The following is a 14600-nucleotide window of genomic DNA, read 5'->3' on the forward strand; positions in this document are numbered from 1 at the left end:
TTGAATCAAGAGTATCATATTTTATTAAAATAATGTTATGATATCAAATAGAAATAGTAAAATGATATAAATATAAGAATATGTTATATTTAAATAATAAATAAAATGTGGTATATCTAAATACTGAAAAATTGTTTAAAAAATGTATCAGTTCATTATTATATATTAATTTCAACACAAATAATTTATTTATTAAATTAAAATTATATAAAAATAATATTTAAATAAATAAAATAGAGATAAAATGAACAATAAGTGATATAGATATAAATGTAAGATAATACAAAGAAAAAAAAAGAATAGTAAAATATTTACTATATTATAGAATTTGTTATTTTTATTAAAAACAAAAATTAAAATTAAAAAAATGTTATTAATAATATAAATATAGAAATACAATAACAAAATAAAATTGAAATATTTTTTGTTATAAAAAAAAAGAAAATAAATGTTATAAAATTCTTTTATCTGGTAACATTATTTCATTTATCTATATCTAAACAAATATATAGAAGTATATTACTTACATATTTAAATGAATTTATTACATTTGGTTTTAATTCATAATTGTATTAATAATAAAATGGTTATATCTTTCTTTAATGTTTTTTACTTATTGATTATTCTTTTAATGTTAGAAAATAAAATAAATATTATCAAAATATGAAAGATGAGAAATAGTACTTGTTGATGATGCCATATATCAAGATAGAAAATATAGAATTAAAATATTATAAAATAAATACAAAGAATTATATGAAAAAATAAGATTAAATAGAGAATTAATATAAAAATATTTCCTGTAATATTATCAATAAATTGATACATAAAGAGTTAGTAAGAATATTGAATAAATAAAATTACAAATAAACTTCAATAATATATCACAACCAATTATTATTATTATTATTATTATAAAATATTTAGTTTTCTTTATATTCATTTCTTAAAATATATTAGAAAATGAATATTTTAATTCTTATTTAAAAAATAAACTCTAATATAGAAGTAGAATATGATGAAATTAATGAAATAATTATTTGTTAATAATTATAAAAATCACATTGTAGATATATCTATTAATTGATATTTTTATTTAATTTAAATTATTATTTTCTGATGAAATAGAAATAAGATATTCAAATAAAAGAATAATAAAGAATAAAATGTTATCAATATTTAATTAATTTATTTTTTTCTTATTTTAGTTTTTATTCTCTTTTTCTTCTTCTCATTTTATCTTATTTCAATCTTTCAATCTCCTTTCTCTATTTAAACATTTATTTGTTTATTTTTTCTTATAAAGAATATGACTGATGAATATGATTTATCTCCTTTATCTGATGAGAATTCTTCATGTATTCAATCTCGTTCATCACCTAATTTACTTAGTTCTGAACTACCATCTTCTAATTTATTTTCTTCAACCACATCATCAAAGAAGAATGAAAGATTTACAAATCCATTAAAAACAACAGGAAGTTCACCTAGTTTTCTTCAAAAAACACCTCTTCTTTCTAAACTTCTTTCAAACTCAACACATACGAATCAAACATTGGTTAATTCAGCACAAGTTCTATGTGATAACAAATCAAATTCACAACTTAATTTTTCAATAGAAGAAATTATACCGAGAAAAGAAGATGATGATAAAAGAAAAAGAAAACAAGAAAAAGAATTAGAAGAAATTGAAAAAAATATTGAAAAAAGAAAAGAAAATAATAAAGAAGAAGAAGATAATAATAATAAAATTACATCAATTAGTATTAAAGGAAATGAATTAGGAATTGCAACAATTGATATTGAAGAAGGGAAATTAGAAATATCAAAAGTAAATATTAAAAAAAAGGAAAAATCAAAAATAGATAGATATATTTATCAAACAGAAGGAAATATTATTATTACACATAATCATATTGGAGAAGAAAATATTAAAGAATTAGAAAGAAAAGAAAAGAAAATTATAATTAGACCAAGTCAAGATTTTAGTATTGAAACATGTAAAAAATATATTGAAATAATTAAAGAAGAAAATAATAAAAGAAAAGAAAATAAAGAAAGAATAAATATTTTAATTTCAAGATATATTCCAATTGAAAAAAATAATGAATTAACAAAAGCAATTGGAGGATTATTAAAATATTATTATGAATATATTAAAAATCAAGAAGAAACAGAAAAAGGAAAATATTTAATTAAAGAAATTAAAAGAATAGAATGGGATAAAATAGTTTATATTGATGAATATACATTTAAATCATTAAATATTTTTAAAAAAGAAGAACATCCAGATATTCATAGTAAAGGAGGAGGAAAAGAAGGAATAAGTTTATATGGATGTTTAAATAAATGTATGACTAAAGGAGGAAGTAAATTATTAAAAGAATGGATATTAAGAATAGAAATTGATAAATATATTATTAAAGAAAGACAAGAATTTCAAAAAGAAATTGGAAAAGAAGAATATAAAGGAATTATTGATATAATAAGAAAATATCTTAAAAAAACTAATGAATTTTTAAATTTAAGTAATAAAATTCAAATCTTTCAAATGAAAGATAATGATTGGATTAAATTTTATAAAATTATATATTCTATTTATCAAATAATTAAAATACTTAATAATTATTCATTTAAACATAGAATTATTATTCAATTTGAAAATATTTTTCAATTAATTAATACAATTAAAAATTATTTAGATGAAATTTTTAATATTAATTATTTATTTCAAAATCAATTATTTATTAATTCAGGTTTTAATAATAATTATGATAATTTAATTCTTCAATTTAATCAAATTAATCATATTCTTATTGATTATAATTCTAAATATCATTTAAAATATTGTTTCTTTAATAAATTAGGTTTTTTAATTGAAATTCCTTTATTTTATAATTCTTTTGATTCAAATTGGAATTTAATCTTTAAATCTAATGATTTTTATTATTATAAAGATATTCATTGTATTGAACTTGATAATTCTATTGGTGATATTAATCAAAAAATTCTTGATTTTAAAACTTTTCTTTTAGATAATTTATCTATTTCTCTTATTCCTTATTTATTTCATTCTTATACTATTTATAATATTTTATCGGAATTTGATGTTTTACTTAATTTTGTTGTTTGTAATATGTTATTTAATTGGAATTTACCTTCTATTGTTAATTCTTCTGATCCTTTAATTTTATCTAATGCTAGAAATCCAATTCTTGAATTATTAACTTCTTCTTCTATTCCTAATTCTACTAAAATTCTTTCTATTCCTATTCAAATAATTACTGGTCCAAATTCTAGTGGTAAAACTATTTATTTAAAACAAGTTGGACTTAATGTTATTATGGCTTTAATTGGTTCTGGTGTTTGTGCTGATAATGCTCAAATCCCTCTTTTTACTCATATTTTTACTAAATTCTCTTCTTCTGATTCTTCTCTTTCTTCTTTATCTTCTTTTACTTTTGATTGTTCTCTTCTTAGTTCTTCTCTTAATACTCTTTCTTCCGATTCTTTATTACTTATTGATGAATTCGGTAAAGGAACTCATCCTTCTGATGGTTTAGCTTTATTCATTTCTACTATTCTTTATCTTCAATCTTTAGCTTCTAATGCTCCAAAAACAATCATTTCAACTCATTTCTTTTCAATTTTTCATTATATTGACTTATCTAAATGTGTTCCTCTTAAAATGGATGTTCTTCTTAATCACTCCAATAACTCTATCACTTTTTTATATCGTCTTGTTAATGGTATATCTGACTCCTCTTATGCAATCCACTCCGCTCGTTTGGCTCATCTCCCTTCTTCTCTCATCTCTCGTGCTTCTCAAATCGCTAATTCTTTATCCACTTCCTCTCCTATCCTTCCTTTATCCTCAAATCTAAACTTGGACTCTTATTACAATTCCCTTCTTTCTAATTTCTCTAACTTTGACGTAGACAATGGCGATCTTTCCCTTTTATTAAATTCTATCTCTCTTATCTCTTCTCATCTCTCTTCTTTAAAACTTAAACCCCTTTAATTCTTATTTCTCTTTATTCCTTATGTTTTAAAAATGATATGAAAGAAAAAGTCAATTGACTGTTGAATCTGATGAAGAAGTTAATGAATAGTTTGGTGGCTTAGAGTTATACTACAGACCTACATCAGAAAAGGAATAGGTTCAAGTGGATGAGTAGGTTGTTGAAGATTGGGTGGGGGAGGCCTGTTCCTATAATCAAGTTCCTTTTGGCAGTGTTTTATAAGTGCTTTCATATAAACTAATTGAATCTAATAAAGTGAGTGAAATGAGATAAACAATAAAATGAGATATAATTTATTTAAACAAACTTTATTCATGCCATAGTCTTTCAAAATGAAATGACAATTTCCATTCTTAATTTCGGTATCAATAAGAGTTAGAACATCAATGTAAATTGAAAATAATAAAGGACTAGTAATTTGACTTAGTTGATGGTTATTTTTCATTTGAAGTAACTCTTTTAATGAAAGGTCCAATAACTTATTAACGCTATTATTCATTTTAAGTTTATCTTCTATTGCCTGTTTCATATCATTTAATACTCGTGCAAAGTTTTCATTCTTTTTAATTTTGTTGTTATACCTTTGGATAAGTCTTACTAAATAAGAGCAAACCTTTGTGAGTTTTCTTGTATTAGAATCGATTCTGAACTTGAAGAGAGAAGGATTTTCTATAAAAGCATTTATCTTAAATTCTTTTAATTTATCATCACATTCTAAAAACTCTTCAAGAACTATGCTCCAAGAATTATACTCATTGAAACTTATATTATCTAAGATAGTCTTTAGAACATTTTCAGTATTTGTTTGATTGTTTTTACATAAATAAATAGTCAAAGCAATTACTAATTTGAGATCAACAGAATATAGAACGAATGTTTCGTACTTTTTAATAAATAAAGAGACTAACTCTTCTTTATAATTTCCATTACAGATTTGACTTTTAAAAGATTTATTTGTATCCAATTTAGGGATTGAAACCATTAGCCATAAATGTAACACCGAAGTTACATTAATTTTCTCGTATGTGAGTGGTGGTTTAAATGGGAGAATTTCAAACAAAAAGGAAATGAAATTTGTCTTCAAGAAGAAGGGATAATATTCTGGATTAGATAAAACTAATCCAGATATAATCGTATTAAAGGCACTTGCTGTTTGGTAATTAATATCAAATTTATTAATCATTTGCAAAGAATTTAAGAATTGGAGATAACATTGCTCAGAATATGAAGATGTATAATATGACAATTTAACATAAAGAGTAATTAAAAATGATTGAAAGAAGTACGAATTCTCAGAATAAGTGAGTTCTTTGAAATTGCTTAATTTGTTATATTCACTTAGTGTTAGTCTAAGAAATTTTTCATCACTATCAATGAGTTGGATAAATAAATACGTTAATTTTTTGATATGACTAGAAACATTTGGTTTAGAAGATTTATAAATGAAATTACTAATTGTACAAAAAATATGAAATATAATACTTTTTTGATATTCTTCAGGTAATGAAAGAAGTAACTTCCTTAATTTTAAGGGAGATTTGAATGACAAAATGGATTTTGTTCGTTTCCAGATTTCTAACTCAATATCAAAAAGTGCTGTATTTAAATCTGATATTAGCCATGTAGAATATTTTAATCCTTTAATATCACGAATACAAACACTTTCATTAAGTACTTGTTCAATTCCTGGCATTTCACCATGATCCCAATTATCTTTTTCATAAACCAATATAACAGGAATTAAAGCTTCTCTTTCGTTCCCTAGAATATTATTGCCTTCACTCATTATTAATAATTCTTTGAGTCCTAATACCGTTTTACTTCTATTAACTGGTTTTGAATTTAATTTAAACTGTTCTTCATTAATTTTTTTCAAAATGATACATTCATTTTTCTCATGAAACTCTTTAATGAAAATTCCACTAACAAGACGATACACTTCTCTATCACTATTTTCAAAAACAACACGGAAAGATTTATTTGTGGTAATAATCTGACCTTCTTTAAATATGTTTAAACATAAAATAACAACAGGTTTATTTGTTTCATATATAGTACTATCTACAAAAGAATTGTCATTTACTAAACAAATATCTGTACTATCAATATTTTGAATTACAGAATCAAGAATTTCATTAACATTTAATTTCATTGTATCGTTAATTAAAACAGTAGTATTATACCCATATAAATATTTAGTTATCTTTCCTAAATTAGTTTTATCAATACCTCCTTTAAAAATAATATTCTGAATATATTTTGAATGAATTAAACATTCATATACATTAGAATATCCTTTTTCATAATAACAACTCAATTGTGGGTGATTATTTTCAATTGCTAATGAGTCTTCATTATTATAAATGTTTGTTAAAAACTTTTTAGTAATTTGGTACTCTGTTAAATCTTCACTTTGACTAATAATCATCAAAAGACATTTAAATAATAATCTTCTTGATTTAGAACAAAAAGTTCCTTTTGTTTGGTCACAATATGATGAATCACAGGACCTATTAATTTGTGGAATAACAAATTTAAGTATACTCTCAAATATATCTTGTTTATTTTCAACTTCACTCCATTGCGTTTTAATTAATCCATGTAATAAATAACACATTCCATATAATATTTCAGATTCATAATTATAGGGATATGGAGAATATGAACAAATGTTATTAACTAAATCAAGTACTTGATCTTTTATTAAATATAATTGAGTTGTATGTTTAAAATAATGCCCAAGTAATATTCTAAAACCGGGAGTTGGATCAACAATATTATGTATTTTATAACAAGATTTCTTTATTTTTTTTAAAACACATAAAGCAGTAGGACAAAACGATACAATAGAAACAATAGTATCAAACTGTGTACATTCAAAGATACTAAGAAGAACAGGATAAAAGGATGTTAATAAATAAACAATACAATAAGAAAAATTACAAAGAAGTTTTGGTAAAGATACTGTTTGTTGGATTAATGATGCAATAAATTGAATGCTCATGTCTTTTGTTATTCCACAAGGGTTATCTGTTCTAAATAATACTAAAAGAAGTGTTTGAAGACAAATAGATTTAGTTTTTTCATCTGACGTTTTCTTATAATAATCTAAAATTTGTACACCAAAAGATTTTTCTATACAAAGTTTAGTAATTTTTTTTGAAGTCTCTTGGTTCCATAATATAACAAAGATAGCATAAATATTATAAACATCAAGTTCTTCAAAAAATATATATAAATCATCTCCTTTTTCTTCTGCTAACATACGAATAGCCCCAGAAAGAGATGGTGTAATAATAACTTCTAACTCATTTCGATAAAACTGTAAAATTTGGAGTACAAGTTCTTTATTAATTGAAGCGAATTTAATCGATGAATCTAATTGATTTGTTCGATGCAAGTATTCTAATGAATTAATATTTTCTTTTATAAGACCATTACAAATACTATCAATGTCATTAAAGTCACATAGCTGACATTTAACAATCTTTGATATAGGGATAGGAACTCTTTTTGTTATTTCTTCAAGAGTAAATTTATCATATTTTCCTCCATAACATTCAAACTCAGGAATTTCGGAATGTTTACTAAAAGGTAAGTTAAAAACAGAAATTGGTAATGCTTTAAGATCTTTACCAAATGGATAATATGGTAAGTCAGATGGGATTGAGTATTTGAGGTATTTGGGATCAACTGGTTTTATTTTGACAAAAGATGTTTGTGTAGTTGAAAGAGATGACATAAATGATTTATTTTAAGTTTATTTATTAATTTTTCAAATTTTGAGGTTTAATTTTTTGTTTTTTAATATAAAAAATTTATTTTTTTTTGTTAATAAAAAAATGGGATAAAAAACATCAATTATGGAAATTAAAAAAAGTATTAGAAAAAGGAAATAGAAGAGATAAGAAAGAATAATATCAATTAAACGGATTTATTATTAAGTTTACATAAATTTGAAATCGAGAAGTTATGGTAAAGAAGGAATTACTTCTTTTAACTCATAACAATTTTGAGGTATAACAATAGTTTCTTTAGTATCAAAGAGAGTATTCAAAATATTATTTGCTTTAAAACTTGATTCTTTTACTTGATTTTTAGATAGAATTAATGAACCATTAAAATAGACTTGTTCAATACGATCGATTCGTATTGTAGAAGACATTTTCCTAGATTTTTTTAAAGTGAAGAAATATCCAAGTTCAAGACAAATATCAAATAACATATTTACTGCAATACTAATTCTATTTATCTCACTATGGCGTTTTGCTTTATTTTCATCGATTCCATGACTTACCTCATTTGAAACAATTTGTTTAGTTTTTTCTTCAACAACGTTCCCAAAATCCATCTCTTCTTTTTCAAATTTTATGTTCTGAATCTTAAAGATTGGTGGTATTGTTTTTGTTTTTGTAAGTGGCTTGGACAAACTAATTTCGCAGTATGGTGACGCTAACGCAATAAGTAATGATTGTTGCAGCATTTCATAATCCTTTTCTGGTTTTTCAATTTTCTCTCTTCGTCTTCTAGTATTTCTTACTGGTTTCTCTGTGCTGTCCATCTAAAAGTGAAAATAGTTCTAATCTTTACAACAATCTCTAAATACTTTCATCCGTTACTTTCAGTTCTTCAAGTATGAACAGCTTTTTCATTGGAATTCACTTTTTCATTTTGAATAGTTTTAAACTCTTTCTTGGCTGTATTTATTTTTGGAACTATCTTTCTCGTTATTCATGTTTTGGAAAATAGAGAAATGACTCGAATTCCATTCACTCAAGTTTCCTTTGTTCTTATCTCCTTATCTACAAACAAATGATTCCACAATTTCAATCATTAATCTTACTATTTTTCTTCGTTTCTTTCTTTAGTTAAACAATTAGTTTCGATTCCTCTTTTATTTTTACAACTCATTTCAGAAAAAAGAACTTTCTCATTGAAGATATTCTGTGAACCTCTTTTCAACCCTAAACAAATAATTTTATGTTATATATAACTTAAATTTATTGAAAAAAAAATAGAAAGTATATTTCATTTTTGTCGATTGTTTTTTTAATAACTTTTTTTGTTTTTTGTATCCCAATATTAACTAAGGAACTTAAAAAAAATAAAATAGTTTAAACGGTTCAATGTCTACTTCTTCTGAAGAGAAATATCAAAGAGAATTCCAACGTCAATACATTTCTCGTTTAATGGATAAACATGGGCTATCTTTTATTGACAAATACCAAAACAAATTAAATAAATTAATGGAATCAGAACCATTTTTAAAGACATTAGATAAAGTTTCATTTGTTTGTGGTGTATTAACATTATTACTTACTCAACATATATTGTCAGCACTTCCCCAATTTATGCCATATTATTATGTTATTTTAATTTTTCCATTATTAGGAGCTCGTTATTTTATTTACAAAAAGAATGGATGGCAATATTTTATGATTGACTTTTGTTATTTCTGTCAAATTATAACTCTACTTTGTATTTTTTCTTTAAATACTGAATACATTTCACCATTATTCCAAATAGCTTTTGTATTTTCTCATGGTCCTTTGTTAACAGCAATTCCAATGTGGAGAAATTCATTAGTATTTCATGACTTAGATCGTTTAACAAGTGTTTATATTCATCTATTTCCAGGACTAGTAATTTATTGTATTAGATGGTATGTATTAACTACAGTACCACAATTAACAATAATGAATGGTTTAATTATTCCATCTTTCCTTTATATTTTATGGCAAATTATTTATTTAATTATTACAGAAGGATTTAAAAAAGAAACTATTAAAAAGAATCATTATATTACATCACTTATTTGGTTAAGTCAAGAACATCCTCATCCAGTTTATCTTTATTTATTAAAGAAAGGTTTTAAAGATAGACCATTGGTAATATTAATAACTGTTCAATTTATTTACACTATAATAACTATTCTTCCTACTTTCATTTATTATCATTATCAATACTTAGAATTATTATGGATTCTTTTCTGTGTTACTTGGGCTATTTCAAATGGAGCTAATTTTTATTTTGAAGTATTTATTAAAAAATACTCAAAAAGAGTTGATGAAAGTGTTAAAGAATTAAGGAGATCAGAGTCAAATACTTCTATTCAAACTCCTAAAATTTTAGATGAAAGATCTACTTCTCCAAATGCATTATCAGAAACAAGTGATGCAGAATAATTCAATTACTTCATTTCATATTCAGTTTTTGCAAGGATATGTTTTGTTGCTAAACAAACTAATCGAATTTCAATAACAGATCCAATTGGTATTGGAGGTAAATTAATAGTTATTTCAGCAGATCGACGTAAATTTGAGTCTGTATAAGTTTGAATTAATACATTTTCATTATATACTTGAATTTCAAACTTTTTAACATTTGAGCAATAAATAAGGTTAATAGAATTATTTATATTATGAACATTCGTTAATAATGCACTTAATTCTATTTCATTAAGAGGACAAATACCTGAAGGAACAAAACTATATAAATTCACTGAAATTGCATTTAGCCCTAATCCAATATGTACTACTCTTTCATTATAACAAGTACATCCTGAACGATAATATCTAATTTCAAATCTTTCTTGTTTGGTTGTTAAAATTCCATCTTCAAAACAATAATAATAAGGTTCCAAATTAAATGAAAGAAGATCAATATCATATTCATTTTGTTTTGGATCAACGCGTATTTGAAAGATTGGACTTTTTTGACTCATTGAACTTTTTTTAAATAATCCAAACCAATCTCCAGGAAGTAAGTGTTCTCGATTAAATATTAAATGGAGTTTATATTCATTTGAATTTATGTCACTAATTGTATATTTTGGAGTAACTAATTGTCCAATTGAAACAGGTTTATTAAAACATTTTTCATAACCCTCTTTGAAATATCTTACATCATACATACCATCTCTTAATGTATTAAATTTAATAATTGATGTTGCTGATGTAACGTATTGACTTTTATGGTAATGTTCATTTTTTTCTCTATTAACTACATATACACCAACCCATGATTCCCCCATTACAAAAACGTCATCTGGTACGTTAATATTACATACAATTGAATTACCTTCTGAAGTAACTATAAAAGAGTCTTGATTCATAGAATAACAAATAATTATCAATTTTTTTTAGTTCTTCTTTTAATTTGTTAATAAACAATAAAATAAACAAAAAAATGATGTTTTTATTGTAAAATTAATTTATAAAAAAAAATAAAACTATTTTTTAATATAACTTTTAATGATAAATCATTTTACTTAAATAAGAATTAATATCAATTAACTTCCTTTTTATTCTCTATTCTCATAGTTATAGTTCTTCTATTTATGTACTTCAATTCTCTTTATTAATATTTTATAAGAAAAAAATAAGAATATAAAATTGGTGGTATGTTGTTATGAATGATGTTTATACAATATTTAAAAATAACTATATTCGAATTATGATTTGTATTCTATTATTAATTTAATTATAATTCTTTCTTAATAAATAATAAAACTTTCTTAATCATAATAGACTTTCTTTCTTTTTTAATACTTTTTAATAATAGTTTAAATATTATTCCATCACACTATATAATCATTATTTTTTTAAGACATTTATCTTTTAATAATACTATTGAAATTTACACAAAAATACATAATCTGTTCTAATTACATTAACATTTTTAATGTGTTTCTAATTCACTAAACTCCTTTTATATAATATTTACAAATTTTAGAATTAGTTTTATATCTTTTATATTCTTTTTCTTGTTCAATTAGAAATTATTTAATTTCTTCTTTGTATAACTTTCTTTTTACTATCTATATAACAAAAATATTCTCTATACTAAATCAACCAATAATTCTGATTTTATTTATATAAAATTGATTTCTTTTTCAGATAAGGTAGTTAACATAAGGTTAGTTTGATAAAGTCTTTAAGTAATACATCATAAGAAAAGATTTTGGTTTGTTTTGTACACAAAAATAAATGTTATTTATAAAAAAGGGATAATAAATAAATTCATTCAAAGTAGTATTTTTGGTATTTTTTAAATAACTTTTCAATGATATTTTGTATAAGACCACAAATTATAAATTGATGAAAAATATAATAAAAAGTTTAGTCAAACATTCAATTATAAAAGTAAATTTTTGGTTTATTGAAAAATTGGAATTAAAAAATCTATTGCCTCTAATAAAATATCGTATTCAACTTCTTGAACTTGTTTTTGCATTTGGTCCATCATAAGTTGAGTGATGTCTTGATTTCTTTTCTTATTTTTTTCATTCTTACTTTCTTCTTCTTTTTCTTTAAGTATTTTAATTTCTTTAATTTCTTTTCCAACATCATCTTCTAATTTTCCTTTAATTTCAATGGGACTATCACTTTCTTCTTCATTCTTTTTGGGTTTACTTTCATCAATTTTTTTTTTTTCAATCTCATCTGTTTTTTTTTTTTCCTCAAAAAGACATTTCTCTCTTTTAGCCTTTGTTGGAAACCTTTTTTTCCTTTCTTCAATCCATTTTTGTAATTGTTCTTCTGTCATACTTGATTTAATGAACTTATTCATTCTGTTTGGTTTGAACAAGAAAATAAGATGAGATTTAATAAGAAAATTAATTCGTGATTACCATTATTTTAAATTAGAAAAACTAAAAACCAAAATCTCAAAAACAAGAAAAACAAAATTTTATTAGAAGAACAAAGAAGTCTTTGAAATGTCACATTTTGATGAGTCGTATTCTCAAGTTTTCTTTGGCTATAACTCAGGTGATTCAGAGAGTTCTTTTATTGGAGATAAACCAATAATTAGAGAAATAAGTGAAGATAGTAGTGTTTTATTTCATACTAAAAAAAGAAGATCTGCTCGTGTTCCAAATATGAGTCGTCATATTACTTGTTTTGAAAACGATTTTGGAGGTTCAATTGAAATGTTTAGTTATTCACAATATTTACAATTGGTTAAAACAAAACAACAATTGATTGATTGTAATATCATATTACTATTATTTACTTATTTATCTAAAGGAACATATAAAATATTTACTCAATTCTTACTCGATATATTACCCCATTTGTTTGTTTAGAAACTTTTATATTGAAATACGTTTTATTACTAATTACTAGAGACGAATTTTCATTAATAGTGTTAACTGAGTATATTAGTACAGAGTATCCATTTAAATCATACCTTAAAGATACTATCAACTTAACACCTCTTTTTAAACAATCATTGGAGATGAAAAATCGTGCATTGTTACAATTTTATTTAGAAATTAAATCACTTCCAGATGAAGATTTAACTCCAGTTTTATCTTCTCTTCTTAAAGAACTTCATAATTCACCAACTGAACAAACATATTCATTTACATCGTTTTTAATTGAAAGAATGATTGGGTTGGGACTTCTTTCAGATAATATTGTATATGATTATGTTATTGTATTATTAAAATTATATCTTTCTTCTTCAAAACTACTTCCTGGAGTTATTCAGTCTTTGCTTCTTCTTTCAGAAAGTAAAATGAAACAACAATTCCTTGATGTTCTAAACCATTATAGACTATCTCAACAATTAACTTTAGACCAACAACACTTTCTTTCCTTCTTCTTTGAAGGAGAACAGTCAAATGAATATCAATATGATAATATTGTTTATCACATAGATCTTTCTTTTATTATCTCTAAAATTGAATCATTATATATTACTCCAAAAACAAATCACTATGTATTAATTAAAGCAGATAACCAACTTCCATTAAGCATTTCTCAAATGTTAAATATCATTCAATTTCTTTCAAATGAACTTCGTTCAAATCCATTAAATTCTCTTCATTCATTAAAAATTGTTTTATCAAATCTTCTTAATTTGACTCATCCATTATCTCCTGACTTTCTTCATTCTGATAAACTTATACCAATTCTTTTTGACATTATTCCAATATTATGTTCTTTTCATCCAGATACATTTTCTTTGATTTATTCAATTAAAGAAGTTCTTTATTACGATCTTATTCTATTAGTAAATCTTTCATCAAGTTTTCCTTGTCTTCAAATAAATGCAAATCAATTACTTTTAGAATATTTTCCATTATTAAAAGACAACTTAATTACATGCTCATTATGTTTCTGTTGTTTTTCTTGCTTTAATTATTATAATCCAATCTTTACAGATGACACATTAGCTTCAATATTAGAATATTGTGTTGAATTATTCTTTGAAAATGATGAATTTCAAATTGATGCTTTTATAACACAAACTGAATTTAATAGATTCATTCCTTTGACATCTAAAACACTTCCATTTACTTCTCAAATTACAACACCTTTCTTACATTGTATCGAACATTCTTTTATCTGTTTTTCTTCATTAAAGATTTTTCTTAACTTTCTTAAGAAATGTCAAATTCTTTATGATGAAATAGCAGAAAGAGGTTCTGTTAAAAGAAGAGATCTTATTAGTTATATCAAACAACATAATCCTTTACTTTGTCTTGAAATAATTATTGGATATCTAGAGTCATCATCAATAATAATGGAAAAATTATATAGTAAACGTGAACGACTACAGTACTGTGGA

General features: G+C 23.3%; 7 protein-coding genes across 7 annotated transcripts, besides 24 other annotated features; 3 read left to right on the plus strand and 4 right to left on the minus strand.

Annotated features, from left to right (window-relative positions):
• Positions 1 to 16: 16 nt before the first annotated feature.
• Positions 17 to 107: a sequence feature (AT_rich).
• Positions 108 to 193: 86 nt separating this feature from the next.
• Positions 194 to 310: a microsatellite.
• Positions 311 to 341: 31 nt separating this feature from the next.
• Positions 342 to 418: a microsatellite.
• Positions 419 to 461: a sequence feature (AT_rich).
• A 30-nt stretch (positions 462 to 491) lies between these two features.
• Positions 492 to 1094: a repeat region.
• Positions 1095 to 1116: a sequence feature (AT_rich).
• A 67-nt stretch (positions 1117 to 1183) lies between these two features.
• Positions 1184 to 1302: a microsatellite.
• A 7-nt stretch (positions 1303 to 1309) lies between these two features.
• On the plus strand, positions 1310 to 4021 carry EDI_290570 (DNA mismatch repair protein mutS, putative; the record flags this gene model as incomplete). Its single annotated transcript, XM_001737965.1, has 1 exon — positions 1310 to 4021. The coding sequence occupies one exon, from the start codon at positions 1310 to 1312 to the stop codon at positions 4019 to 4021; it is 2712 nt and encodes a 903-aa protein (XP_001738017.1).
• Positions 1634 to 1751: a microsatellite.
• Positions 2024 to 2067: a microsatellite.
• Positions 2131 to 2164: a sequence feature (AT_rich).
• Positions 2251 to 2278: a sequence feature (AT_rich).
• Positions 2473 to 2539: a sequence feature (AT_rich).
• Positions 2584 to 2753: a microsatellite.
• Positions 2758 to 2866: a sequence feature (AT_rich).
• Positions 3419 to 3512: a microsatellite.
• A 119-nt stretch (positions 4022 to 4140) lies between the features above and the next one.
• EDI_290580 (uncharacterized protein) lies at positions 4141 to 7764 on the minus strand (the record flags this gene model as incomplete). Its single annotated transcript, XM_001737966.1, has 2 exons — positions 4141 to 4269; positions 4330 to 7764. The coding sequence occupies 2 exons, from the start codon at positions 7762 to 7764 to the stop codon at positions 4141 to 4143; spliced, it is 3564 nt and encodes a 1187-aa protein (XP_001738018.1).
• Positions 7765 to 7769: 5 nt separating this feature from the next.
• Positions 7770 to 7866: a sequence feature (AT_rich).
• A 126-nt stretch (positions 7867 to 7992) lies between these two features.
• Positions 7993 to 8583, minus strand: EDI_290590 (uncharacterized protein; the record flags this gene model as incomplete). Its single annotated transcript, XM_001737967.1, has 1 exon — positions 7993 to 8583. One exon carries the CDS (start codon positions 8581 to 8583, stop codon positions 7993 to 7995), a length of 591 nt encoding a protein of 196 aa, XP_001738019.1.
• Positions 8584 to 8992: 409 nt separating this feature from the next.
• Positions 8993 to 9039: a sequence feature (AT_rich).
• Positions 9040 to 9148: 109 nt separating this feature from the next.
• EDI_290600 (uncharacterized protein) lies at positions 9149 to 10207 on the plus strand (the record flags this gene model as incomplete). The annotated part of the gene is made up of 1 exon (XM_001737968.1): positions 9149 to 10207. The coding sequence occupies one exon, from the start codon at positions 9149 to 9151 to the stop codon at positions 10205 to 10207; it is 1059 nt and encodes a 352-aa protein (XP_001738020.1).
• Positions 9762 to 9782: a sequence feature (AT_rich).
• Positions 10208 to 10212: 5 nt separating the features above from the next.
• Positions 10213 to 11136, minus strand: EDI_290610 (uncharacterized protein; the record flags this gene model as incomplete). The annotated part of the gene is made up of 1 exon (XM_001737969.1): positions 10213 to 11136. One exon carries the CDS (start codon positions 11134 to 11136, stop codon positions 10213 to 10215), a length of 924 nt encoding a protein of 307 aa, XP_001738021.1.
• An 8-nt stretch (positions 11137 to 11144) lies between these two features.
• Positions 11145 to 11310: a sequence feature (AT_rich).
• A 67-nt stretch (positions 11311 to 11377) lies between these two features.
• Positions 11378 to 11418: a sequence feature (AT_rich).
• A 72-nt stretch (positions 11419 to 11490) lies between these two features.
• Positions 11491 to 11598: a sequence feature (AT_rich).
• A 132-nt stretch (positions 11599 to 11730) lies between these two features.
• Positions 11731 to 11780: a sequence feature (AT_rich).
• A 399-nt stretch (positions 11781 to 12179) lies between these two features.
• Positions 12180 to 12593, minus strand: EDI_290620 (uncharacterized protein; the record flags this gene model as incomplete). Its single annotated transcript, XM_001737970.1, has 1 exon — positions 12180 to 12593. The coding sequence occupies one exon, from the start codon at positions 12591 to 12593 to the stop codon at positions 12180 to 12182; it is 414 nt and encodes a 137-aa protein (XP_001738022.1).
• Positions 12283 to 12335: a microsatellite.
• Positions 12289 to 12482: a microsatellite.
• Positions 12594 to 12741: 148 nt separating the features above from the next.
• EDI_290630 (uncharacterized protein) lies at positions 12742 to 14600 on the plus strand (the record flags this gene model as incomplete). The annotated part of the gene is made up of 2 exons (XM_001737971.1): positions 12742 to 13100; positions 13151 to 14600. Coding segments are annotated over 2 exons (1809 nt in total), but the record flags the coding sequence as incomplete, so codon positions are not given.

Source organism: Entamoeba dispar, genomic scaffold, assembly GCF_000209125.1.
Source record: "Entamoeba dispar SAW760 scf_1105229460989 genomic scaffold, whole genome shotgun sequence".
In the NCBI taxonomy this organism is placed as follows: domain Eukaryota; phylum Evosea; order Mastigamoebida; family Endamoebidae; genus Entamoeba; species Entamoeba dispar.